The following is a 27,916-nucleotide window of genomic DNA, read 5'->3' as shown; positions in this document are numbered from 1 at the left end:
AGAAAAAGCTATCCATTCTGTATGATAGCCAATTGGATCATAGTATTCTCAGTTTCTCAGTCTTTCCCCTGTAATTCTGTGATTCATTATTGCTAGTTGTTGCCTTTTGCTGTGTGAGAAAGTGATAAGGAGCTGTCATGAAAGCCTAGTGCGAAACCATTTATTATGAAGATGTGCACTGTAGACAATATCAGGGTTTCTGATGATCTTAGTTGTTTAAGCAAAAAAGAACAGGGAAATATAGGTCTATAAGGAGAACATTTTTAAGGGTAAAAATAATTTTCTTTTGAGAGTGGAAAAGGCTTTTAAGTCAGAAAAGGCAGAATATGTTCATTTGTTGTAGTGCAAAGTAGGCTTGGGTGATAGCAGCATTTTGATGAAGTACCTGGAACATAAGATGTTATGACACTGGCAATTTGGTAAGGTTGCTGGAAAAGTAACCCTAAAGCTGTTTAATCGGTTATTTCTACCCTCCCTTTTGCTCTCATGACGTTGGATGTCTAGGTGATACAACTATCCAATCAATGGAGTAAGTGTTTCAGATATGTGAAATTATATATGGTCATGTATATATATATATATGTATAAAATAACAGATGTATTAAGTAGCTGAGATCATAAAGAGACATGTTTGTATATTTGAGAGGCGTTTCTATACAACTTTTTTCCAGAATGATGCTTTTGATAATTCCTAATTGTGTGGTGGTGCTAAGCCAAGAAGTGTATGGAAGGGATAAAAAATGCTTGGAAGGTTTTATAAAAAATCTTGTATTTTAGTGTTAAAAAGAACAATAGAGGTTTCCCCTTAGTTTCTGCTTTAGTCTGAACCCTTTTCTAATCACTCCAGTGTGGCTGGTCAGTGTCAAATGTAGCAGAAATAAATTGTGTTCCCAGGTCAGAAGGTTGGGACTGAAGGCCACAAAGTTGAAGGGGGAAATTGAGTCACTGCACAGGGGTCATGCCAAAGAAATCTTTCTCATCAAGAGACTTGTCATCTTGGATATATATATGCCAACCACTTGGGCTGATTCCCTGCCTGGCTCAAGTGCCACACCAGAGGCTAGGTCAGCTCCACAGTTGCAGGTCTAGAGATGAAGCAGGCCAGGTCTATTCTGTTGCAACTAATGTCATACTGCTTCTAGTGAACCCATAGGAACACCAAAAACAAAACAAGTCAACATCAGCTTGGCAAAAAATGATAGCCAGATTCTGAAATGACTCTAATCTGTGGTAATTCTTGCTGACTGCTGTGTACTAGAGATCCATTCCCCTGCAACAATTTGATCCAACCACCAAGGGTGAAATATATGAAGGGAGAGGACAACCTCTACTGTGAAGGCGACACAACTTTCTAGATCCTCTGAGCCCCCAGCTACAGCCCTGTCATCATATTTTCCCCCGGTGTGGTTCACTGAAGCTGACTATAAAGCATGTACAGTTAGCTAAAAAGTGCTGTTTCTAGTAGATGAAAAGTGGGACCTGATTTGTAAAAGAGTAGCATAAGAGGAGTAGCAACAGATGGTGTGTGGGCTGGCAGGTCAGTTAGCTGTGAGAGTAGGAACTGGAACTGCAAAACTGAAATATCAGTGTTGCTGCTTCTTATGAAGTGTCTGCACATCCTGTTCCTTCCTTGGGAGCCACAGACCACCCTGTCCTTCAGGAACCCCAAACAGGGATTCCCCACAGGGCCCCCATTTATCATTCTCACAGCTTAGTGCTGTACTCCTTTTCTTCCTTCTTAAGGCTTTTTACTGTCAAACACTGATGTGCAAGCTGTTGAAAACCTGGACACTGTCATCCAGGTACTCTATTTTTGTGTTCCTTTTGGATCACACTGAGATTCTCCAGCTGCTGATCTAAGTAGGCATGTTGGTACGCTGATGACTCTTGTGTAGCTGTGCAGCAAAGCACTCCTTCCTGAAAGCAGAATCTGTGATGTTATAAAACTTGGTGATGGCGCTCAGAAATCCAGATTCTTCTTTTTTTCTTTTTTTTTAAAAAGCTTTTATGGAATGGGGGAATTTTTATGTGAGGATGCTGAAAACATAAAACTGTATCTTGACATGCTTGCTGCATCTCTTGAGTCCAAGAATACAGTTCATGCACTGTCTTCAGAGTTTGAATTCCAGTGCTTCCAGTGCTCCAAGTTGCTATAATACAATGATTTTCTTGTGAGATTAACATTTTCTGAGGAATATAAAGGGCGCCTTCATTCCCCGCCCACAGGGTGGAAGGATGGATTCACTGCAGACCTGTGCTTTGAGGTTGTGTATCAAGAATCTGAAAGAAATCTGTTCTTCAAAGCGGCTTTTTTCCCTCTTGTGAACTAAATTTACTCTCATGCTGTTAATTCCTCTTTCCCCCGCAATCCTTCTTAACATGCCCTGAGTTCAAACAGTTTCACGGTACTATGGAAGTAGCAGCCTTGGTCTTTTTGTGAGCAAAAGTGGGACTGGTTTTGGCTATAGCCAAACTACAATTATTGCCACTTTACTAAGCTCCCTGTCATGCTCCCTGTTACTGCCGTTAGGTGATGCTTGGTTGTACAGGGTACTGATGCAGTCCTTTTCTTTCCCACTTTACTGCTTTCTGTAAATCCCTGGGCTCAGAGGTCACCCGGGGAGATTAAGAACAAAAAGCCACAACCCAAGACCTATTTGTGAACCATTAATTGGTATAGATTTCAGCCTGTTTCCCAATGGGCTTTTTGTGGGCTCTTAAGACCTCCCTTAATAGCTGGGAACCCTGGGCTGCATTACAGCATGGAATGCCTCTGCTTGCTGTGTAGCTGAATAAATGCAATTGCCTGAGAAAATCTGTCTGGGGCATTGGAAAACTGGTGCCAGCACACTCTGGATTTCCAGGTGCAGCGGAGCCAGGCTCTGCCCTGCCCTAGCAGTGGTTGCTGCCTTCTCTACCATGTTCAAGGGAAAGGGGGAAAAAGCAGATGTGACAGCAGGTGCTAAAGGCCAAATTTGCTGTGTGCTGGAAGAGGTTGGCAGGGTGTTCTGCTGGTGTTTGTGGTGTTTTGCTAGGTTTTGATTTTAGTGGGCAAGGGAGAAGATTGGCTGTTGGATGTAAGAATAGATGGTTGTCGCAGGAATACTTTTGTGAGAGTGGAGGGGCCTGTCTAAAAAAAGGAGATAATGGAGCAGAATGCTCTGAGCATAAATTCAGAAGCCCTGGGCTTTAACTGCAATTGGTAAGCTCATAATGAAGGTTTTAAATTGCTTTTGCTTTTTTTGAGGGAAATTTTTGATCCAGTGTGATACTACTTGGGGTATATAACACCATTTAGGACAGTCTATGTAGTTGGTATTGGAGACAGTCCTGCTTGTTTTTTTAAAGTCAATTTTGATCCTTTCAAAGATTGAAATAGGAGTAGAATTACAGCACTTTGACAGCTCAAGGTTTTTCATGAGATGTCAGTTACCCTCCCAGAGTATCGCTGGCACTGACAGAAAGAGCTTTTCAGAATAGCATCAGTTACTGCAATAAAGTGCATTACTTTTCCCATCTTTTAGACAAGGTGAAAAATACTGATGTGAGCTGTAGCTGTGGCAGCAGCTCACACCGCTTTGTCCCAAGCTGGGCTGAGATTGTGAGATGACCTTGTCTTAGTTCAGAAATGCTTGTGAGATCCTTCCAAAACCAAAACTGTGCTCTCACTCCAAAGTGAAAATGTGATGTCTACAAGGACACTTCCTGCAAAAACATTTTGGAGTGAGGGTTTGGAGAAAATATGAATATAAATAAAGTGGCAGCATTGATGGATCTAATTTTGATGGAAGCTAATCATAAAAGACTTTGGTTTTCTTACGATGGCATTTGGCATGAATTGGGATTTTATTCCTTTGCTTGAACTTGAGTTTTGATGGGGCTATAAATTGCCAGAATGAGAGATCTAATCATGAAGAAATCATGCTGTCTGACTTGGGACTGCTAGAAGCTTTTATACCTCACATTTTATTGCTTTTCAGCTTCTTTCTTTTTTTTTTTCCCTTTTTGTACACCCCTCCTCCTGCCGTTATCTTTCCTCCTCTCACTGCCCACAAAGCTCTGCCAGTTCCACAAGCAGCCTTTCTTTAACCCTCTCCACATCCGTTTATTGGAATTCAGGGCTGGTTGACCTCTCTCTAGGAACCACTGCAGTTAAAACCAGAAAGCCAGATCCTAGTTTTTTTCTTTCCTAGCCATGAATTCAGAGCCCTGGCATCAATACAATAATGAAACCCTTGTTGGATTCCACTCCTGCCCCATAGGAGCCTTGTCCATGGGATTTTGTTTGTTGATACTGTTAGTAACATCATGGGCAATGCACAGCCACAAGCTGGAAGCAAACAAACAACAGTGAAAAACAACCACAAACAAATAGCGTTTGTCAGATCCCTGTTGTCAAAGGGTTTTCATTCAAAGCCTTAAAGCAGCAGTGACCATGTAGCATTGCCCCAAAGTGTGAAAACCACCAGGAATGGGCAAATGCAAACATTTTGTGACTACAAAGTGACTACAGCTCCTCCTCTTACTGTCTCTGGACATTAACTGTCTGCACTGCTGTCTGTAGAGTTTAACTCTGTAACAGGCAGGCGGAATACCTCCATCCTGGTACATGCCAGCAAGCAGTGGCAGGGAGGCTGCAAATGGATGATTTAGCAATTCAGCACACTCATACACCCCACTTCCCAGGAGGGAAAATGACTCCTCACTTCCCCTTCAGCTACGCAGGCATTGAACAAAGAGGCTTATGGGGGCAGCCAGGGAGTTCTTAGGAGGGACAGACGGGTGCAGACATCTGGCCTGCTGGGGCCCAGCCTGTTTCAAGGAGGCACTCCTGGACACATTGTGGGTTCCTTGCTGTCTACTTCCCTGGATGTCCCTGGAGCAGGGCCAGGGAAGCAAAGGGACTCTATCTGTTCCCTCCTTGCTCCCCTTGTGACCACACTGTAGGGCTCTTAGGCCACAGCACCTTGCAAATGCCTTGGAGAGACTCCGTCAGTGCTGGGGCTGCTGATGAGCATGGAGACCTTCCCCAGGGCAGTGTGACATCCTAGGAAGCCATTGGATTGTGGGACCTCTGAGGTTTGTGGTGGGCAGAAGCCCCAAAGCATGCGCAAGGCGATTCTGGGATGTGATCAGATGGGAAGCCTGGGCATCTTGGACAAGTGAAGCCTAAACCTGTAGGCAAGGGAGGGTCCCTGCCAGCTGGAACTGGGCTTCTCCCGTTGCAAAGCAGCAAGAAGCCATTTTCCTGAGGTGTGTGTAGAATCACTGGCTTGAGGGACATTTTGTTACAGTGTCCAGCATGGTGTCTGCACATCTCTCCAGACTGCTTCTGCCACTTATGTAAATATTTTGGACAGATTTTTTTCTTTGATGTTTGAGTACAGATCGAGTTATTATTAATGAGAATCTAATCTCCCTTTTGAGGTGTTTTGACATGCAAATGGGCCATAGGACATTTGATGTAACATCATAGCTTAATGGATAGGAAATTTGTTTAGGGAGTCAAGGTTAGTAAGATGTAATTTGGGAAGTTACAACTATGTTCTTCATTACAAAGAATGATAAATATTTAAAAACAGTTTTCTAAAAGCATCTGGAAAACATGAAAATGCCATCAGCTTTGCAAGAAACTGCTGTACTGGGTTTTCTTGACAAATGGAGATCCTCCTGGAGCATATGGTCATGTAGGTCTGGGATGAGGGACTTTACAGCAAAGGGTCGGAGCAGTTGCCCAGAATGCTGCTATTTGTAGTGTTAGCATGAAAGCCAGCTTCTCTTCTGAAGCCCTGTGGCTTAGGGGAGTCCTGGGTATGCATCAGGGCAGAGAGACAAGGAAAGTCTGTCCTTAGACCATACACAAGTTCCGTTGAGGTGAATATCAGAATTTCGTGTCCCCTACTGCAGAGGATGTCAGCTCTGTACAATCAAGCTCTAAATGGCACAAAAAATTTCAAATGGAAAGTGAATGCACCACTTCCCCTGCTAATCTGTGAATTCAGAGATTCACAGCATTTGGCTTGACTATTCATGATCTATTTACTTTTTAAAATTCAGACATAGGCATGTGTGTGATGATTTATTCCTCCTTGTAATTGGATACAGTGATTAAATGAGCTTGCATATTATAGTTCATTGTCCTTCTGGGATGTGGGCTGTGGTTTCTTCAGAACAGCAGCTCCTAATGGAATTGATTCTGGCTCCTGTATATTTACTATAATCAGTGATATTTCTAAAAACTGATATGGAAAATCACTTTTAAATATATGTCCTGATATATGAAGAATTCATCTAGCTGAAGAGAGATACATAGTCCCCAGAGTCTTCCTTTAAGATGCTTTGCTACCTTCTCTGACAGGCACTATTTAGGAACAATAAATACATGCTCACTATTTTGTAACCTGAAAGAAGCTATAGGAAGTATTACACCTAGCAGAGGTGTTTACCAGGCTGCAGCCATGGAAAAGTGATTGCAGTCTTAAGACTGTCATCACAGAATTGATGATTTCCCGTGGGCTAACCGGTGATGATACGGAAAGCATACTGCTTCTTAGTAAGAAAAAATAATTTTTTATAATTGCCATTAATGACTAATTGAAGAAGCAAATCAGTTTCATTAAAAAAAGGAGAAATTATGCTGTTAGCCTATTTAATTTGAAGAGGGTTTCAAAAACTAATAGGCACAGGCAATTTGTGGTGGGATCACCATCTGACTCACATTTGATGGTGTTGGCCACAAATATCGGTGTTGTCTGCATGGGACAGTGGGTTTGTGTACTCAGCCTTGGCAGGTACCTCCCCCTGCTCCTGAGCCCATATCTGCCTCCTTTTCTCTATACACTGGAAAAATAAAGCGTATTTTATGGAAACTGTGCTGGCACTTACGGCCTAAAAGAGCTCTAGAAATGAAAGATGGCAGCGAGCACTGCTCACAGCCAGGTGCTATAGTGGTGAAACATGGCCAAGGAGCAGATGATCCGAGAGGCACCATTTAATACAGTGGCTTATCTGTTATCATAGTTTGGCATTTTTACCTTTTTCCTTAACATTGCATCAGATTCATATATGCTTGTGCAGAAAGGTGAGGTTTACCTGTCAGCCAAGGAGATTCCTCTGTGCCCTGTGAAGTCCAGGAGACAGCTGTCTGTCTTGATGAAGGGCTAAAAATTGAATGCTTTCCATGAAATACAGAATGCATCTCTTGCATTAGATGCTTTTCAGTGTGTGCATGAAAAACATAGTGTCTCATAAGACTTGGAAGAGAAAGATACAAAGAAAGAAAGCTGGACTATACCAGTCCCAAGTTATGCCTATCTGAGAGTTGTAGTTTGCATCTATTTTTTTTCCTTTGTGACTGAATCAATAAATTGTACTAAAAATCCGAAATAATGGCAGAAGTGAATATAAACCTTTGGAAAATTACCCCACTGTGCTTTCATCTATAATTGCTTAGTATTTCCACTTTATTTAACTGAAATAACCAAGGCCATCAAATAAAAATCCCTGAGTAATTATGGTACAGCTGAACCAAGCACCTAATGCTGAACTCCCCAAGGAGTGTAAATACCTTGAAAATTATCAAAATAAGGGTGTTCTATCCTAAAAGTGTAGCATTGAGGTGCTGTGTATTTCAAGCAGCCAAATTGCACACAAACACAGTTCAGCTGCCACGGGAAAATCTCCATGTGGGTGTTTTAATACTTACAAGCCGCTGAACTCTGGATAATATCTGTTCCTCATGTCTTACCCCTGTATGATCTTTAAATAGTGCATGCAAGAACCTTTGTGATTTCTTTCATTCAGCTGTCAGCACAGGGTTGTACTGACAAACACAATAGTTTGAAGTTGTTAGATGTCCTTAATACATATGCAGACTATGCGCAAGGCATTTTTTTGTTGCTGTCTTCCATTAAGTTGTAATAATAAGGAGAAAAGCTGTCTTTAATTACATGTTAACCTGTCACTGGAATGATTTGTGTGTCTCAGTGTAGCAAGTACAATTTCAGGTTCATAATTTAAGGACCTATATCTTATAAATAAGTCTACAATTAATGTAACAATGCATTTGAACACCACATCATGAAACTCACAGATTTTTTTGGAACCCATTCACCTCACTGAGAAGCAAAATGCAGCTGCCTTATGAGTGCTCTGGTGCTCATTGTTCTGGTTTAATACTGTGAAGCTGTGCTTCACTGCCCTGGGGAGCGGGGAGGAAGACAGGTGTGGAAATGTAAGATGCAAGTATGGCCCTGTTTGGTTTTTGGGTTCTCTTGGATGCCATGTCCCTTGTGCCATCCCCCTCTGCTGTGCCTTGCAGGTGCATTGTTAGATACTGTATAAGTTATTTCAGAGGTATCTCAGAATTGTTTGCCCATCAGCCTGAAGTATAGTACACCCTGGGCAAAATTCTGGAGGTGCTTCAGTGCAGCAGTGACACTGCAGTATGCCACTGTCTGTCTGGGTCTCCTGTGGGATTTGCAAGCTGTATTCCTCCCTCCCCTTTGCCCTCTCCCCAGCAGAGCCTGCTGGGCCTTTTGCCTCCGTATGTCAGAAGATGTTAAGTCTGTGCCTCTGAGCTTACATGACAGTGAGCCACAGCTGTGTATGCAAGACCCTGACCTAGTGTGTGCGACCTGATACACCAGAAATATCCCATCACTTGACCTTTCATGTGCTGGAAGAAATGTGTGGTCTGTTCATTAGTCTAATGCTTGCTATTCCCATCTTGTGCAGAGGTTTGGACCAAATCAAACAGTTCTTCCTCAGATGAAAATGCCATCATTCCCTTTATAGGCAATTCTGTCAAATCCACAGAAGCCAGGAGCGTTTTGCCAGTGGAGGCTTTGTCGTGCTAGGCTTCCCTGAAGAGATGCTGTGATGTTTGCTGCACATGCTCCAGTGCCACATGTTGGGGAGCTTGCACTGCTTAGCATATTTATGATAATTTTGTTCCCAGGGACAAACAAGATACTCCTTATATCTCCTTCCTTGGGCTGAAGCACAAAGAAAATTCCCCTTGCTGCTTTGTAGGGGGGAAAATAATAGATCAAAGCTTCTTGCTAAACACTTTTAAAAATACACAGTGCGCATACGTACATTTCTGTTCCCCTAAGGGACCTCCCTCTGGTTGTATGGAAAGCAGTTAGCAGGTGATGGGGATGGGGATAACAGTGCACACTGAATTCCAGGCATTATACCTGACCTGCAGAGCTTTAGGTGGGACATAGCCATGTGCAGTGTGACCTGTCCTTTATCCTTGTCATGAACCAACATGGAATGTATTTTGCTCACTGAACTGTAGTTGCTGTAATCTGCTGGACTGGGTATTGTCCAAGTAGGGTAGATTTTGAAGTAAAGCCTTTTGGAGCTAATAGTCTCAACTTGAAAATAATGCCAGTTAAGAGTTTAAAAAAAAAAAAAAAAAGTGTGTGTGTGCATATATATATAATGTTATTTTGGGGTTGTAAACAGAAAATTTTGGCTCATGGTCTAAGAAATGTCACTGAGAAGCAGACTGTTTTAAAGCATCTAGATGATCTAGAAATTAAGAACTCACAATCATTTTTTGAAGATGTGGTGGTTTTTATGCTTATATAATACTGGATTTTCCTTGGAGTAGATTTTCCAATTCATCAATGACAAAGATATGCTGAACTTGAAACTTGGTTATTCTTCAATGCCATATAAGTGTTGGACAGCAGTGGTGAAAAGAATAAAGACTGAGTGCACCTTCTTTTGTGTTAACTCTCTGAAAGCTGAATTTCTGATTTTCAAGTTCCCTTTAGACTGGAATGTGTGCTGGACTAGTGGACCTGGCGAGAGGCTCGAGCAGCCTAAAGGCACCTTAGAGCACCCGTTTGGTAGCATCAGTCTTCCAGTGGCAGGGAGGAAAGAATGTCCAGCCCCTTTCTGTGCTCTGCTCTCTGCTGCTGGAGGATGGCTGTGAGCTGTGCTGCCAGCAGGCAGCAAAACGATACCTGTCCTGCTGGCATCACTGAGGCAGTGACAGCTCTTGGTGGCACCTGGAACGTGTGTCATTGAGGTGTCTGAGCTGGAGACATTGCGTCTCCTTGGTTGCCTGGGGAGGAGCGTGACAGCACTGCTGCAAAGTTCCTGTGCAAGACAGAAGCAGAAAAGTAGAACCTTGCTTTGCACTTGCTCATGCAACTTTCACTGAGCCACACCAGTGCCTGAGGTGTCAGGCAGTGTGCGAGCTGGAGGTGCAAACCCAGGAGGGCACATCGCAGCAGGCTGTGCTCAGGCAGCTGGTCTGCAGGCAGAAGGATGAAAGGGAACCATTAAATCTTTTATCCTCTGTCCTGCTGCTCCAGGCAATCCGGGCCTGGCTGGCTTATTTTAATCAATCGATGGAAAGAGAGGATGGGTTTTTCTCCTCAAGTACTTCGGGAGATGCCTGATGTGAACAAGGAGTGTCTGCCTTCTGCTTGTGTGAGGATTTCACATTTCACATGTGCTTAAAATACTTCCGTTTACTGTCAAGTTTCACTGCATGGAAAGCTTCAGTGTTTTAGTTGCAGCAGTCAGAGACACTTTCTAAACAAAAAATATCAATATCTGAGGGTGACTGCTATAGGCAACGTTTCCACTGCTTCAAAATGTATAAGGCGTAGAAGATTTGTGCAATAATTTTGAGTACCCCTGACTATTATAGCTGCACATGAATCACCAGGGCTCCCTCCTACCTGGGGGGAAAAAAGAGAGCTTCAGATTTCTATGTGGCAAAATTAGTGTCTCATTAAAGCTGGACGAGTTTGACATTTGCTCTCTGCCTGTGGTTTCGGGGCTTTTTGTCCCTCCAGCAAAATAAGAAATTGCTGCAGTACATGTGATTGCAGCAACTGGAATGCAACTTTAGGAGGATCTTTGACCTTACCAGACAGAATGTGTTTGATTCATTCTGCAGATGTTAAAATACTGCCAGAAATTTCTGGGAGATGACCTTAGAAATGATTCCTAGTTTGACTTTTGTGCTCTAATAAAAAAAATGTGGTTGTACAAGTTAAATATCTTGCCCTTATGTATTTTAGTTTTCTAACCTAATGCCAGAAATAAATGTCTTGCTCTTTATTCCTTTGTGCATTGATTTCTTGGTGCCTTGGTGGTTAGGTGACATAACTACCATAATTGTTTTAATACATTAGCAGCAAATTATATATCGATGTTCTTTTTTTTCATTGACCTTTCTTTCTCAACATCGTTTTCATGTTTTTTGCTTCATGCTGTGTCCATGGTGGCATAGCACTGTTAGAGGATTCAATTTTGAATTAAGGGCTAATCCTGCAAGGTCCTGAGCGCGGTTGCCATCTGCTGAATGCAAGGGAGGTCTGGGACCTCTCAGCACCCTCTCAGACATGACCAATATCTTGCTAGATCAGAGAGCAATTTGCATTTACTGTTTGTAGTCGGACACATTCTGACATTTTTAGTAAATTGCTGTGGAATTGCAGATTACTGAGAAACTTCTATCTTTGAAAAGAGTTACTGCCATCAAATCGTTTTTCCGTTTCTGCAGAACAAGCAATTTTCTGATTACAACTCAGCTCTCAGGACCTGTGTTTGCATTGCTGAAAGGTTTCAGAGCATTGCATAGTATTATGTGAGCTAAACCACACAAAAAATCTACGTGTAGCTTTGTCTGTCTGCCTTGAGGTGAGTTATAATTTTTCTCGTTTTGCAGAAGGGAGGAAGAGCTGTGACAAGAATTTATCAAGGCTGTGAGCTTTCAGCACTGAGAGGCTGAAAAACTTGAAAATGCTTCACTGTAGCCCTCATTTCGTTTAATTTGAACCCAGTGACTGAATATTTAAAATAGAAAAAAGTATTTATTCCCTATAGAATAGTTAGTAATCAGCATCCATTTTACTCAGGCACAGGGCTCATCTGTCTGTGTGCCCAGCTGTAACTCCATCTCATAGGGCTGCCTTTCTTCATGCTTGTGAGAGATGCAAGCCTTAACTATTTCTGATCAGTGTGGTGTTGCTAACCCCATCAGTGAATATTTTCTTTCTGAAACATTATTTCCAGTACGTGGTATGAGGTCAGAAGGTGCATTAGTGTTATTGATCCCAGCTTTTTAGTCATAGACAGGAGGATAAAAATTCCAAAGGATTAAGCTGGTTTAGCTGTTGGTTTCTTTTCCCCAAATATACTTCGTTAGAGAAAAGTGTCTGGTCCTGCAAGGTAGGGATGATGTGCTGAATGTAACTGAGAGCAGAGTTGTTGATGATCATTAAATTTGTAATTCTGGCTAATACTGGTAAGTGTATTAACATAAGGGGATGTCAAGAGCTGACCATATGGTCATCTTGTCATCTTTCCCATTGTCACAAATGGGAAATGGCAGAGCTAAAGGGTTTTAGAATTTGTTCTGTGTTGCCTAAAATACATCTATTTTTCGCTTCATCTTTGTCTTTCTCAAAAATATCCCCCCACCCAAGCACCAAAGAGATTTCATTATCACACAAAAAAACCCTCAGAGTTTGCACTGATGTTTGAAAAATGTGAAGCCCCCACTTGTATTTTGTGCTGCTGGAGTTCCTACATGCTGATGGACCAATACATTATACTCAAGTTTTAACATGCTGAGGTTGAAGAAGATATCTATTTATTTGTTAAATAGAAGACCTCTATTTATTTTTTATATTCCTGAAAGATAAGTTGAGCAGGATGGACACAGTGATTTCCTCTGCTTGGAAAGCACAGAGTTTAAAGTGTTATATTTTTAGTTCAGTGCATGAGTTTTCATTCTCTCAGTGTAATTCTCTCATACACATAGTGACAACCACAACTGCTCTGTGGAATGACTAAGGCTTGCCACTACTATGGCAAGAGTAGTTTTAATCTGTGAGTTGCTGAATTCCAGTGGCGTGTTCATTCAAGCAATTTTTTTTCTCTTTTTTGTTGTTTGGTTTTTCCTTCAATCTCCATGCAGGTTTGGCCTCCACCAGCAAATCCTTGGAGAAAGCTGAATCACTACTTTGCATAACGTGGAAAAAGACTTGCATGCCAGTGCTTTATCTATATTTTCTTATAATCCGATTTAGCGTGGAATACAAGCCTGGAAAACCCTTAAATCATTCTGTAATTCTTGCACAGCCATTCACAATGGATTTGTACAGTGCAAAGTCGAAGAGATTTAGGTTCAGAATAGTGATAAGTTTAAAAAAGCAGCCCCCCACCCCCCCAAAAAAGCAGATTACTTGTTTTTCTTTGCAGTTTAACAGATTTCACTCTCAATACCCTCTCCCCAACTAACAGTACACGACACAGACAATCTGCAGAGAAGGGAGTATAGAATCTATATGCATGTAGTCTATATGCTTATATGCCTCTTTATAGAGGAATTTACCTTTTGTAAACCATGCAGTTATAAGAAAAAACTTCAATGCATTGGATATTTTAAATCCTGTTGTTTTCTTGTTTTGCATAGCTTTATTTTTTTTAATAATATTTAAATAAGCAAATAATGGCAAGAACATGGAAAAAAATGCTACAGAGTGGAAATAATAGGGTCTGCAAAGTTGCTCTGTACAGCCTGATATGAAAAAGAGAATGGTTCTTGTCATCTCAGCAGTCAGTTTGTCCCTGAAAGTGGGAGAGTGGGAGGACTTGTTTGGCTTATTTTTTTTTTCTTTTTGTGTTGGCAGCAATTGAGAAGTAGGAAACCAAAATGTATTCAGGACGTAGTAGTCTGATCCAAAAACCAGGACAAACTGGAATTTGTCATCAAGTTATCTCTTCTTGTGGGTATAACGGGATTAAGGACTCAAGCATTAGGAATAATTATATCTGGCTTAGCTGGACAGTGTGTCTAATATTAGCAGCAGGGCAATAGGTGTATTCTAAATGCAGTCTGAGCTATTGCACATGTTTGTAATGTAAATGTATATGCAGTATTGGTTTAGCTGTGTTGGCCTAAAGATGCTGGTTGGTGCATGTGCTTTTTAGTAAATAATATGTGAACATATAAATTGCTAGGTAGGTAGTTAGAAATGTGGAACTATCTGTAACACCCAAATGTTTCCCTGCCTTTCCTTCCTTACTCATTCTGTGATATAGCTTTTCTAGTATTTGCTTTTTAGAGCTCAAATATATCTAATACAATCAAATATATCTAATTTAATCAAATGAATTTAATTTTTACTCCATTTGGCAAAGGCATTTCCTTTAGATTAAGTCTCTTTTCATGTTTATGTTACAAGTTATTGATGTGAGGCTGCTCCATTGATGCTTCCTACCACTGCAGTAGTTTAAGAAAATGCTCTAGTTTGAGAAGAAGTTACAGATGTTTCACATGGCAACACTATGAAGTGTACTGCCTGATTTGTTAGATGTGTGTCACAGATGATTTTTCTCTACAGGTCTGTATTAATTTCTGTCCTAAGCCTTAGTAACTAATACCCTGCCTAGATAAGAGGGTTGAGAGAGGAGAAAAGAAACCATTGGAAAATCAGATTTGGTGTGCAAACCCATGTAGGAAACCCATTCTTTCCTCCTGGCATTTATAACTGTACCATCTCCTTGAGTTGTATTTGTAGAGTTGTTTTCTCAGAGAGAAAGGTTATATTCCGTTAGAGAGGGAAGTGGGCAAATAGAAAGCAGCAGGGAATCCTGTCAATTTTTAAAGTAGGTGGGAATATATGATGTGTTGTTTAGCTAAATATTTTATCATTTACTGTCTCTGGGAATTTAGTTCCCCTTTCTCCACCAAATACACCCCTTGCTGTTGGCTGTCATTGCCCTATACACACAATACAGTTGCAACTTCTCTTGGAGATGTGTTGCTGGGTCTTTCAGTAACCAGCTGAAAGCAAATGCTCCCTGAATGTTTCACATGTGTTAGAGGGTCTGTCCACTGCTCTTTCTACCCCTCAGCCACTCGAAATGTGTCTTACAGAAGGACTTGTTCATTGCAGAACAATGGGATGAGCAGCACTGACTGTTCCTGGTAAAGCTGGTGTCCATGGTTTGCTTCACTTGAGGAAAGGAGGGACTCATAGCCTGACAGAAACTGGCTCAGCAGATGCTGGTGCAAATTGATTATTTAATAACAAACAAGCACAGTGCCTGCTTTTTTATTATTTTTATGCCTGTGGAACTCGCACACAATTGGTTTGGTGAGATTACTGCCTAAGGCTGCCCCAAAGAGCTGCAGGAACAGGAGGCCGTGGGACTTGTGCTGGTTCTGTTGCATGTCTTAATGAAGATTTAAAATGCTTGAAATTGTCTTTGAAATTAAATATTCCATAGCTGCAATTTAAAGGCAGACTTTGTAATAATTGCCTAGTCAAATAAAGGAAAATCGTGAGGAAAAAAGAAAAGTTAGATTGATGGCTAGAAGAAAAAGATTAAATAAAAATTCATGAAGAAGAAAAATTAAAAAAATATCATAGCATCACAGGCTTTTGCACTAAGATTTCCCTTCCAATATCTTTTTTTCCCCAACTATTCCTGTGCATTTTATTCTCCCTGTTTGCAACAAATGCTAGAAAAACTTTTGCTACAGGAATAATAGGGGAAATGGTCACAAATTTATGCAGAAACTGGTACATGGAGTAAAATTTTAAAAGGGGTATGCATTTCACTGCCATTCTGAGTGGAGGTATGGTGAACTGTAAATTATTAATGATTTGACTGGAATTGCCTTTTTTTTAACTCTTAAATCAAATGCAACTAAACAGAAAAAACCCAGAAAGACTTTTGTTCATAATTGTCAGCCCGACTTGTACACTTACAGCCCTTCCTCATTCAAATTTACTGCTCTTAGTGGCCATTAGTAACAGACTGACTAATATGCTGTGAATAAGTCCTCTCATGGTTACACTTTCTCTCCATTTGTAGGTTAACACCAGCAAATCATTATTTGTGGACATATATTAATATCCAAAAGTGTCTGACAAGTGTGCAATTGTTTGTTTTAAGCACATTATTTGTGAAGTATCAGTACACCCTCAGGTTTTGTGTTCCTGCTATGACATGAAAAACCATTCTGGAATGAGTTTAAATTACAGGGCATTTAGGAAGAAAACAGAAGATAGTTACAGTGAACAGTAGGACTTCAGGGAAATACCTATAAGCTAGTTCAGGCATCTTAAAATATGAATATTATTGTAAAGTCTTTAGGTGACGTCTGGTAATAGATATTTAATCTTGCAAAAGCACTTTCATTGCTTACTTGTTAAAGTAATTTAATGGACGAGTGATGCTATTAATGGACCACATGTATAATCCAGACTTTTTTTGTTCAAAACATTCCTCTAGGGTTTAAATTTCTAAACATGTTCAGAGGCACTTTGAAGAAATGTAGCCTATACACAAGCTGTGGGAAACATAATTTATTAACTTTCTTCTTAGCTTTTTTTTCCTGCATTTAGAGGATGAAAGAAATTACTATGTTTTATATATATATATATATATATATATAAGTTGCTTTACGTATGTGCAACTTTAAGTGGGCTGAGTGATAACACCTTATTTCAATTAGGTTGTTAGAACCCAGAGACTGTGAATGGAAGGACATGGAGACAGAGGGAGATGAACAGAGGGCTTAAAACCAATTATGAGTTATCTGAACAAATGTACATTTTCAGACTTTCCATCACTGTTTGGTTTGGTATGGGTTTTTTTGAGAGAGAATTGCATTAGTAATATCTTTAACATAGTTCTTGCAAGAAAATAAAAAAGAAAAAAACCCGAAATTACAGTAAAACCAGCCTTTCTTTCCATCCCAACACTTTGGGATGCTGGAAGAATTGAAGATGGACATCTGGAAAACAGATTATCGGGTAATAAACCTATAAGCTGTTTTTTAAACACCAGTTATGATGCTAAAGTCACACTATTTTAAACAATTAGAAAAGTTCATTGATAAGTATCGCAGTTTTGCTTCAACTAGAATTTAGTTTCTTTTCCGAACACGTGGTTGTGTTTTGCTGAAACTCAGATATCACCTACACAGAGCAGGAAATTAGGGAAATAATCTGTTGTGAATGTCTCCTTGACTTTGTGAGGATCTCTGCACAGTCACATAGTTCAATAAAGAACTGAAATGTGTTTGTTGACTCCAATCTCAGCTGTTTCCAAATAAATGTTTGTGAAACCTCCAACTTTAATAGCCGCATTGTATCATCCAAAAGACATGCAAGAGAATGAATAGATGACCTTTCAGATAGAGAACAAGCTGTTCACCATGTCTTGTCATTTACTGAGACAAAATACTCTTTTTATGCAGAGATAATACTTTCCACCATTTTTAACAATGTTGGGTAGAATAAAGGATTTAATTGTTTTGCTTCTGAGTGGAAGGGGCTTTACCTATGCATCTAGATCAAGACTCTTTCTAGACCAGCTGTGTTAAATGCATTGAGCTAGATAGATTTATTTTAATATTTTAAAAATATGATGGAGGCATTTTGAATCTCATGCTCACAGAGTGGGATGTCATTAGCTATCCATCCATGTTTATCTATGTGAGATCTGTCTGTGAATGATACATGGATGAATTCTCATTGCCATTGTGCACTGAAGCTATGGGATCAATAATTTACTGATAAGGGGGTCCAAAGCAGCTGTAACAGAAATTGTTCTAAATTATTGTGAAATTGCAGCCTTGCTGTGAAAAACTGCTGGGATGCTCTCAGTTGCACACTCACACACAAGCACTAGCTTGGACCAGAACAAATCACAAACAGTGAGAAAACCAGGATACAGAAATCAGGACTCAGCCTTATCTTTCTCCTGTGAGGTATGGTTTGGCCCTTAGTCATTGCAGATGTAAATCCACCACTTAAATCACAACTTAGTATAATTGGTGCTAACTATTACCAGCTAGTTATACTGGTAAAATATTTTTGCTCTACAATATAACTGAAATCACTTCTGTTATTGTTCAGCCTCTGTCCATGTTTCTGTTCTTACCTGAAAAAAACCAGAGCTGTTCTCTTGTTAAAGGGAACACAGCATATTTGCTGAAATTAAAAGAAATACAGTCAACAGGAACACCTCAAAACTTGAGGAAGATTTTACTGTTTGGGGAAAAAACCCCACCAACACCAGAAAAGCAAACTTAAACCTTTCAATTTTGTGGTTAAAAGGACCAATACAACTGTCTGTTTGCATAGAAGATTTTGTTGTGTGAATACAGAGTCACTCCTGGATTACGCATCATGTATAAGTAGTTTGCTAAAATTGGAAGCAAATTGATTTAAGAATTTTATAATAATTTCAGTTGGAAGGGAGCTGTGAAACCATCGGGTACAACCCATGCTGGAAGCAGGTTCAGTTAGAGCAGGATGCTCAGAGCTTTGCACAGGCAAGCCCTGAATAAATTAACAGATAACCTGTCACAGGGGTTGGACCTCCTCACAGGAGTTTAAAATAAGTACCTTGATTTAGACAAATTTTCTTTTGTTGCCATCTCTGATGGTTGCCTCATATCATTTTGAAGCACACCTCCAGGAAACATCTGGCTTGGTCTTACCTCCGTGTTGCCACTGGGTTGTTGAAGACCACCACATTACCCTTGAGCCCTGTCATCCAAGAACAAGTCAGGACTTTCAGCCCAGTGCTCTGGGCAGCAGAGGTTTGGATAAATCCTAAAAATAGTGTGACATGGGAATGAAGAATGAAAAAGTTACACTGAGATCCAAACTGGCTGTTTGTCCTGACAAGCTGAGGTGCTACAGCTGCAGTGTGTAGGGATGCTCTGTGAGCAAGTACCTTCAGCCCAGTTTTGTAATGCTGGTAGAAACCAGGGGGAGAAAAAACCCTTTGTTACACAGTTGAACAAACCTTAGAGAAAACTTCTCAGCACTAACAGTGATGCCTGCAAGACTAACCAACCAGCTAAAGATCTGAATATATTTATTTCATGGTTCTCAACTACTGTGCATAGATTTTTATCACAGTTCATGGCAATCCTAGTTTTCTCTCCTATTACTAAAAGCTGTTCTTCTGAATTTCCAGAACAAGTTAATATGTGGAAAGGCTGCTTTGTGTGTAGCTGAGCTGACCAGGGTGGCAGTGTTTGTTATAAGGATAAGGACTGTTTCTTACTGATTTCTGAACTATTATTAATTATTTTGTGCATACTTGTGCCTTTTGGTGCTTTGGGAGCTGAGGATGTGCTTATTAAATAAAGGGACTGATCTCTGTAGTGGCAACACCATGTTAACTTTTTGAAACTTGAAGGTTTATGTATTCTGTATTGTTTAGACCTTCTTTTAAGGGTGGGGGTCCTGTTCCTGCCATGCACAGTAACAGGAGTAGATACTCTCTTCTTGCTCTTGCTAATGTATTGTACCTTGGACTTTCTTTGTCTTCCTCTACAGAAACTCTCCTGGATGACTTCCTTCTCACATACACAGTTTTCATGACGACCGATGACTTGTGCCAGGCACTTCTGAGGCAATATCCTTTTATTGAATGTTGTATTCACACTTACTCATAGTTTTATCTATTGTTGAGCCTTATATCAAAGTTGGATGCCTGGTTTTGAAATAGTTACCTAACTCATAAGAACAATGCAATTTTATGTCAATTTTTGTTTTAAAGGTAAATAAATCTTTATAACTGTGACAAGGTAGAATTTAAAGTGGAGTTAAAACCTCCCCAGGTTATGTTAATTCTTAGAATACCTGCATGTGCATAATGCATTTCAGAATGCACAAGGAGAAAAAGCAAAGAATTTTACACTCTCTGCTCCTTTTATCATGTAATATGGGATGTTAAGTCTTAACTCATTCTGAGATAAAAGAATTGTATATTTTCATATATTTCCAGTGACTTCCATAAGCTGTGCATCAATGTTTGAATAAACTCATGGCTGTTTCTGCCATATGAATGGAGAGCAATGGTAGAAATAGTCTTTCACTTTTTAATTTTTTTAAAATAGTGTTCCTTCTGCAGATAGTGTAATTTGTGCAGGCAAAAAGAAACTGACTTTCTTTGCCTGTTTTTTGTGTTATTGTTAATGATGCTTTGCCCTCCTTCCCCCAGACATTCACATTGGCATTGGTGTGCAGGACAAAGGTTCATTCTCAGTTCTTCAGAAAAGATATGACTCAACATTGTATAATTCCTTTTGAGTTGATTTTACTTTTATAGACTCACCTTTTTAATCTGTAAGGGAAAAAGATCCTGTTGGCACAGAGGATGAGTTGACATTCCTATTACTGAGAATTTCATTCCCAAAAGTAACGAAACCCCTAAAGCTCCAGACAGGATAAAACATTTAAAACTGAGCAATGTAGTGAAAAAAAAATAAAAAATCTTTGAGTAGCAAATGAGATTATTGCAAAGTCTTTGCCAGCAGTTAATTTTAAAGTTTCTGTGGGACCTTATTATATGTTCCTTAACCTACTGCACCTATTGTGCTAAGAACCACCAAGGGAAAGAAGATGACTCTGATGTGTCCTGTAGGAAGAGAAAAGTCTTGCATTTGGTGTCTCAGTGGACCTCTCTCTACAAAGACTGGCTACACGAAGATGAGCATTTAAAACAATTTTTAAAGGTATTGAAACAATTTCTGTGATGCATTTCAGGACTGTTTAATTACATACTGTGTCCAAAAAAGCCCCAACAGCAAAATCGATAGAAGATATTTTTTCATACTTAGATCTTCTCCATGAAATCTATAATATAAAATGATTTACATGTGTCTTCTTTAAATCCCTTAAATATAGTCAATTTGAACGGAAAGCCTGTATCGCCAACATTAAAAGCATTACTTTAACATATGAAACTTACGGAACTCCCATGGTTTCTAGGAAATGGGAGAAGTTAGGAAGGTAAGAAATAAAACTATAAAGATGTGGAGGTTCCTTGGACTCACCAATCATGTCAGTCAGAACAGGGTCTGCAGTCAGTATCCAGAGAATCACAGACAAAGAGAGTTTTGAGGTGTCTGCAAGAGATGCTACTTTGACTCAGGAGTGAAGTCCTGTTCATTAATGTTTGCTGGGTGCACATGGAGAGCAGCACAGTTTTAAGTATTTTTAATAAATAAATTTTTTCCCTTACTTGTTAGCAAAGTTCTTCTGATATTTCTGTATGAGTTCCAAAAGCTTTTATGATTCCCTTGTAAATTTGCAAATAGTGCTATTGTTGCTTACCTAAAATCTATCTGGTTACTGATTTTTTTCAATATTTTTTTCCCTGCTGATTGAAAGATGAGAGTATTTTAGGAGACTTTGCAGTATCTTCCACTTTTCCTGATGAGATTCTTTGTCTGCAATTGGAGATATTTTTAAGGGTCTTTTATCTCTTCAGTCATTCGCTCAAGACAAAGGCATGAAACATTGAATGAAATGTGGAGAAAGTCTTGAGCTTCCTTTTTTTTTTGGTTTTGTTTTGTATTTTAAGTAGGATACACTGCATATGGAAGCAGAGACCTTAGGAATTTTGCTGTTTGGTCCTAGATGTGTATTGGTGTACTGGAAGGGATGCATCATTTCAGGCATCAGTTATGTAACACTGAATTCTACCTGTCTTGGTTTTCTGGCCACAGAGATGTGTGGCTCTGCACTGTCTCACAATTTCTCTTCTTGAAGCAATATTAAACAGCAATAATGTTAGTGATGGTTGCAGTTACATGTGCAAAACCAACATACAGGGTCATGGGCTAAAATCATTCATGAAGAAATATGTGAATTTGGGGGCTAAAGCAAAGCTGGTGACTTAGCTCATACATGATTCTCGTTTTCTTAGAAGTGAAAGAGAAGGATCTACATGCAGATTCTGAAAAAGTGTAGAGAAAATATTTCCTAGGATTTCAGTTGTGACAATGTCTTCCCCCAGATTCAGATATAAGGTTTATTTGTGTATTGGTTTACAGCTAGGGAGAGTTGTGGGAGTTTGTGGGAGATATCAATTCAGTTTAAAATGTGAGGAAAGTTAAAGTAGAATATTTGCCATTTTAAAAGTACTAAACTAATGAACCTGTTAGTTATCCTTTTGGTTTAGTGATGATGGTGTGTGTGTTGTCATGCTTAGAATGTGTTCTTCTGACCTTACCCAGATTTCATGTAATAGCCATAAGCAGTGTTTTAAATTTTCCTGTTTATAGACAAAATAGTACAAACATTTTGCCCTCTCACTTGGTACACAGTACTAAGAGTGTTTCTTCAAAGGCAAGATGAATATTGACCAGTCTGGAAATTTAAACAGGAACATCCTTTCCTTATAGGTTTTGCATAAATATAATAAAATTTGTTTTAGTAGGATAGTGCCTGAATTGACTTATGTTTGAGTTGCCAGATGTTTGCAGATACTGCTTTATTTTGTAGACTATATACAGAAATGTGTTAGATGATGTGTATGAATATCCCGTTCTTGAGAAGGACCTGAAAGAATTTCAGAAGATACTTGGGATGCATCGCCGTCAGTAAGTATTGATTATATTTGTGATCAAGTCTTCTTTTATTCAGAGTGTAATTTATTTCTGTTGCCATCCTTCTGTAACTCAGTAAAGTGATGAGTGATAAAAGTAGCATTTTCATTTTTACAAATCATCTCTTCTTTAAACTAAAGCTAAATTATTCAGTTTTCTCTGATGTTTGTTGGGCAGTGTTTGTGATTCAACATTCGCTCCAATTTCATTTGGGATTATTTACAAACAGAGCAATACTTTGTGGAGCAGCTGATGAAAAATTCCCTCAGAAGCTGCAGTCTGTAACTTCAAGTGGTACCTTCATTCTCTCTGCACTGCTGAGAAGCAAAACACTTGTAATAGTAATCTCAGAGTTATTATTTTACTAATAGTTATGGTGCCTATAAAAGAAACTTAATTGGCATGTTTTTCCAACAAATGGAAGTTGTTTCTGTGGTTTGGCCATTGGGGAAGAGGAAGGAGCTGTGCCCTTGGGGATGACCCTGACTGCTGTGTTTGTCTACTTCAGCAGCTCATAGGCTGGCAGTGTTGGTTTTCACTACATCAATTATGCAAGTCAAAGAAAAGTTCTCTGGCTGAGTCACACCCCTTTAGTTTTTCCTGAAGAATGTCTGCAGCCTTTCTGCAGTGACCATTTAGTGTTAAAAACTTTCTGATGTTGTAAACTTTGGGACAGCTTAAACTTCCTTTTCCTAAGCTTTGGCTGGAAAGAATAACTGGGATTTTCCTTTTTCTTTCAGCACTGTAGATGAGTATTCTCCTCATCGAAAGGTAATGCCAACCTGATCGTCGTTGATTGCCAGATAATTTACCATCTCACTCTTTTCCCCTCTGCCCACTTTTCCTTCTCTTCTCTTGGCTTCTTAACTGAAAGTGACTGTTGACCAAAAACATGACAGGACACATCAGTGAGGTTAGACCTGCAGTGCTGCTTAAGGAACTTTATTTTTCGTTTGAGTGCATCCTTACTCAAATACCAGCTGTGTGAGCTAACCTGCAGTGGTTGTGACAGTATTAGCATCTTAACAGGATGCTTTGAGATGTCAAAATTCAGAAGAGGCCCGGGAGTGTGTCCCCACAGGGCTAGAGAGATGTAGAACCTGGGCAAACCAGGCTGAACACAGGCATTGACATGGATGTCAAGTAAACAGAGCAGAGGGCGGATTTGTTGTGACAGGGACAGACAAAAAGAGAGGAACATGAATCTGTCTATTTAACTGGAGGGAGAAGTTGCAGCCAGAGAAGGTTGGTGTACAAAGTGCTCAGAGGTGAATTGCTGTGCTCGTCAATTTTACTGGGCTGAAGTGTGTAATAAGCTTAAAATGTTACTGCAAAAATGTGGAAGGCAGAACATGAGATTGTAGTGAAATTGCTAAATAGGCTGATTTGTACATAAGAAATGTGTGTAAGTGTATAAGAAATGGGCTCTGAACATGACTACAGGAAACCTTGACTTGTGCAGGCTGCTTAGCCTTGGCATGTCCTGCTTCCTCCAAAATCCCCACCTTGGCCATTATTTAGTAAGGCAACTCCCAGTTTACTAGTCCAAGAAGGGGTGAGTGTGCTTCCTATACAGAAGCCTTTTGGCCAGACATATGGGTTGAATGATGTATTCCATGAATTACTGCTTTATAAACAGCAGGGATGCAAAAAAACCATTATTGTCTTATTTTCTTTTTTCCCTTTCTTTCTTTCTTTTCCACTCCCTCGCAGAATAAAACCTTTTTCCACCAGTTCAGTGTAAAGGAGAACTGGCTGCAGCACAGAGGAACCATGAATGAAACAGAAGAAAGTGAGTATAAATGAAAGAGCAAAGGAAAAGCTCAAAAACTATAAAATTGTTTCTCAAGGGATTCAGTGTAAATATTCTTTAACTGACTTACAGCTTTTGAACAGGACCTAAGGGACATAAGAAAGACTGTGCAAATTTACCTTCCTCTCTCCTGGTTTGCAGGGGTCAAGAGTGCCATGGTACTCAAGGGGTTTTTGCCCTGTGCGGTTCCTCCTGCACCCCTGTCAGAGTCCTGTGTGCCTCCCAGGTGTGCTGGCAGCCTGTCCACCAGGCATTTCTTCTGCTCCATTTCATGCTCTCGGTCTCTTGACCTATATCTTGGTTGTGAAAGGTGAATAAGCCTGTCACATGAAATGGGCCAGGATCTGCTAACTCTGGGAATGTGCCTTAGTTCCTTCTCTGCTCGAAAACACCTCTGCGTGGAGTGCAAGGTGCCACTTCACTTTAGTGTCAGCCATTTCAAAATGCAATTTCCCTCCATCACTGCTAATACTGTGACCAGTGAGGCTGTCACCCTCCTGTAATGCCTGTAGGAAGGAGGCAGAGAGGAGAACACTGTGTACAGGAGCAGGGAACAGCAGAAGGACCTCCTACCTGGCACTCTCGCTCTTTGACAGTATATCTTTATTTCTTACTGGGAACAAAACTCCGGAAGTTCACTTGAAGTCAGTGTATTTTTAGTGCTCATTTATGATAGAATAAAAACTGAGCTCGTTCGATGCCAAGTTGAAAGACTTGCACAGTATGTGCTGCTGATAGATAATCCTCTTTTTGTGCTTCAGATGTAGGGGGTTTTGAGGTTTATGTTATCAAGGCTTCTTCTAAAAGTGTTATTTCTGGATGAGAACCCCCACACTCACTGGTCTTTCAAAGTTGGACACAGCTTGTGGGTGACTGGAAAGGACAGTCTACTGGCACAAGAGAGGGGACAGACGGTGTGACTGTGGTGGGACAGTCACCAGGACAGGACCCAGCAAGGCCAGTCCTGACTGAGTTAAATTGCTTTTTTCTCACTCCTTGAGAGCATGAGCCACGGATTGTGATGGAATTGAAGGAATGAAATAGCCAAAGTGAAGTTGGGGAAGGGAGAGACAGATGCAGAGGGTGGACATCTAATCCTGTGTGGTGGAGTGTTGTCTGACGGACGGTGCTTGTGGATGGGTCTGTCCAAGCTGCACCATGCCACAGCCAGAGGTGTTTTATCCTCTTTGCAATCATTACCAGGGCAGCTTGCAGCCCATGGCCACTTCCTCCCACTGGCATTCCCTACTTCTCACAGGGGAGCAACACAGGCTCTGTGGAGAGATGACATGGTCCATCCCAAGAGATACCACAGATAGAATGTTGGAAAGGTGTGAGGGGGAGAGTCACTGTGGTGGTTGTGCTTGAGCACCTGACCTGTGGGTTGATTTAGTTCAGTGTTAAAGAAAGGATGAATCAATAGTGCATTTATAAATTGACACTGCTGTCATCATCCCTTTGCAAATGGCAGAAAGAACATTTCAAACAAATTCACTGTAAGAAGCGTGTGTCACTCGGCATATGGAGTCCAAATATTTCTGTAAGATTTTTTAAAATTTATTTTTCTACCTAGTAATTTAAAGTGCAGTTGGATGTCTCTATCGTCATGAGTTGTGTCCATTCTGGTGAGAGAGTCTGCTGTAGAATAAGCATCTCATTTACTCTGTCAGCGGAGACAGTTTAAAAAAGGATTATGAAATCAAATTACCTTTTTTCCGCAATTCTCAATGTTAAGTTCCTCCTTCATTCTTATATTCATTTTTTCTTTACTACAAGAAAAAAAAACCCTATTTTTATTTTTAAGGATAGAGTTCTTAACTACTTCTGGCATAGTCTCCACTAATGAAAGTGCCCTGAAGCCATGAAGATCTATAGGACAAGCAAATGGATATTGCTACATACATCTGACAGTAAAGATAATTTTTTAAAAATACAGCATTTCTGGAGAAGAAAAGTTGTCCTGTATTGTCATGGTAGCAGCCTATCTATAAGAAGAAGTGTTCGAGTAGAAGGAAATGGAAAGTTTAATTAAGCACTGAAGTGAGTGTGAAACCAAGAGCTGTGACGATTCTGATTAGCAGATCTAATTTGATGTAATTTTCAAAATATTTATGCAACTCTGCAGCTCAGTTTCTTCCCCTTTAAGTGTGGCAGCCATATTTCAAAGAACTAGCTAGGGCAAGCTCAGGAAAAGATGTAAACCTAAAATTCTGGCAGGGAGAGAAAGCATACGTCCCTTTTTGTAGCAGAAAAAGGTAATTGCTAAACTGACCACAGCATTCCCAGAGCTGAACCAACTCATGGCCCTCACTGGAAGTAGGGAGTCCAGGGAAGTAGGGAGTCCATTTCCCCAAACCAGTCCCATTTATATGTGCTTCTTGTGATTCAGGAAATGAATCATCAGAACTGATAGTATGGCTGTTTGGACTGTCTCTGCTGGTGCTAAAATGCTCCGGCAATGCAAGTAGTTTAGATGTCTAGACAGATAAGCTATCAGGAGTGGTTGAAAACCTGGGAGCACTGTTCTTGCAAAACTGCCTGTTCCATGTGGAAGTGGAGGTCCTAAATAATTTCTGCAGCAGATATGAAATATACTGAAAGGACAGTAACTTACCTGAACCTAAAATGAAGGGAGGAAGGATGGTGACAGATGAGTTTGCAAAGATAGGCAGTGAAGGGAGTTGTCTGTGGCAAATCCTCATGGTAGGAAGTCTTAAATAGATATTGCTGTGGGATTCTGTGTTTCCATTTGCTTGCCTCTCTCATTTCCCAGGGACAGGAGATGGGAAGGGGAAAAGTGGTGATGTTTATGCTTAGTTTCATGTCCTTTGTGTCAGGCTGCAGTGACTGCCCTCTCTGCGGTGTCCAGGCAGCTGAGGCATTGCTGTGGTGGGATCTGCAAGTTTGTTTGTTGCTCTGTTCAGCTATCTCTGCCTACAGCTGAGCATGTCTTTCTTCCTTTCTGCAGTTTTCTGCCGTGTGTATATAACAGAGCACTCTTATGTCAGCGTGAAAGCTCAAGTGTCGACTTCAGCTCAGGAGATACTGAAGATCGTGGCAGAAAAGATCCAGTATCCCGAGGAGGAGTTGGCGCTGGTGACAGTCTCATTCTCTGGTGGTAAATAACTTCCCTTCGTCTGATTACTTACCTTTTATTGCAGGTGAGGGAGGGCTGATATTTTCTGATGCAGCATTACAGCTGTTCCTCTATGGGCCCACAGCTGGATGACCAGGGGAACAATGAGGAGCTGCTTCCCAGAGACTTGTTTCCATGGCAACAGCTCTTTCTTGGGTACTGTGGGATGTAGCATCTCCTGGCTGGGAAGGGAGTGTAAAGAACTCTCAGTCTCCAGCAGTATTGCAAGATTTTATTTCTTTTCCACAGATGAATCTCCTGCTTTGGAATTTAAATTAATTTTGAAGGAAATAAGGCTTGGCTTGCTTTAAAAATATAGAAGGGAATAGCAAATACTATATGCATAGCTGTTTCCTCATTTATGGCATGGGTAACAAATATGTTTGCGGAGAAAGGAGGAAGACGTGTTTGCACAAATCAGATATTGAGAGCAATCTCAGCAATATTTTGTAAGCAGTTTTCCTTACAACTGACATATTTTGCATGTTGTTTTAGTGTTAGTCATTAAACAGAAGGGCTTATAGTCTTTTTTAAGAAAGACTAGAGTGATCATGGA

At 40.3% G+C, this 27,916-nt stretch overlaps 1 protein-coding gene across 3 annotated transcripts in view; it reads left to right on the top strand.

Annotated features, from left to right (window-relative positions):
• RAPGEF5 (Rap guanine nucleotide exchange factor 5) overlaps nt 1-27,916 on the top strand; it is a 205,761-nt gene that overhangs the window by 149,797 nt on the left and 28,048 nt on the right. For all 3 annotated transcript variants that reach the window (XM_085050902.1, XM_085050901.1, XM_085050900.1), the window contains 6 exons: nt 19,353-19,431; nt 20,389-20,533; nt 22,308-22,405; nt 23,152-23,182; nt 24,125-24,203; nt 27,193-27,342. In XM_085050902.1, coding sequence (XP_084907028.1) covers nt 19,353-19,431; nt 20,389-20,533; nt 22,308-22,405; nt 23,152-23,182; nt 24,125-24,203; nt 27,193-27,342 — 582 coding nt within the window. The remainder of the gene's footprint in view (nt 1-19,352; nt 19,432-20,388; nt 20,534-22,307; nt 22,406-23,151; nt 23,183-24,124; nt 24,204-27,192; nt 27,343-27,916) is intronic.

The sequence above is a fragment of the Lichenostomus cassidix genome, chromosome 2 (assembly GCF_008360975.1).
Source record: "Lichenostomus cassidix isolate B80296 chromosome 2, HeHo_3.0, whole genome shotgun sequence".
Taxonomy (NCBI): domain Eukaryota; kingdom Metazoa; phylum Chordata; class Aves; order Passeriformes; family Meliphagidae; genus Lichenostomus; species Lichenostomus cassidix.
This window is presented reverse-complemented; position numbering and strand designations above follow the sequence as displayed.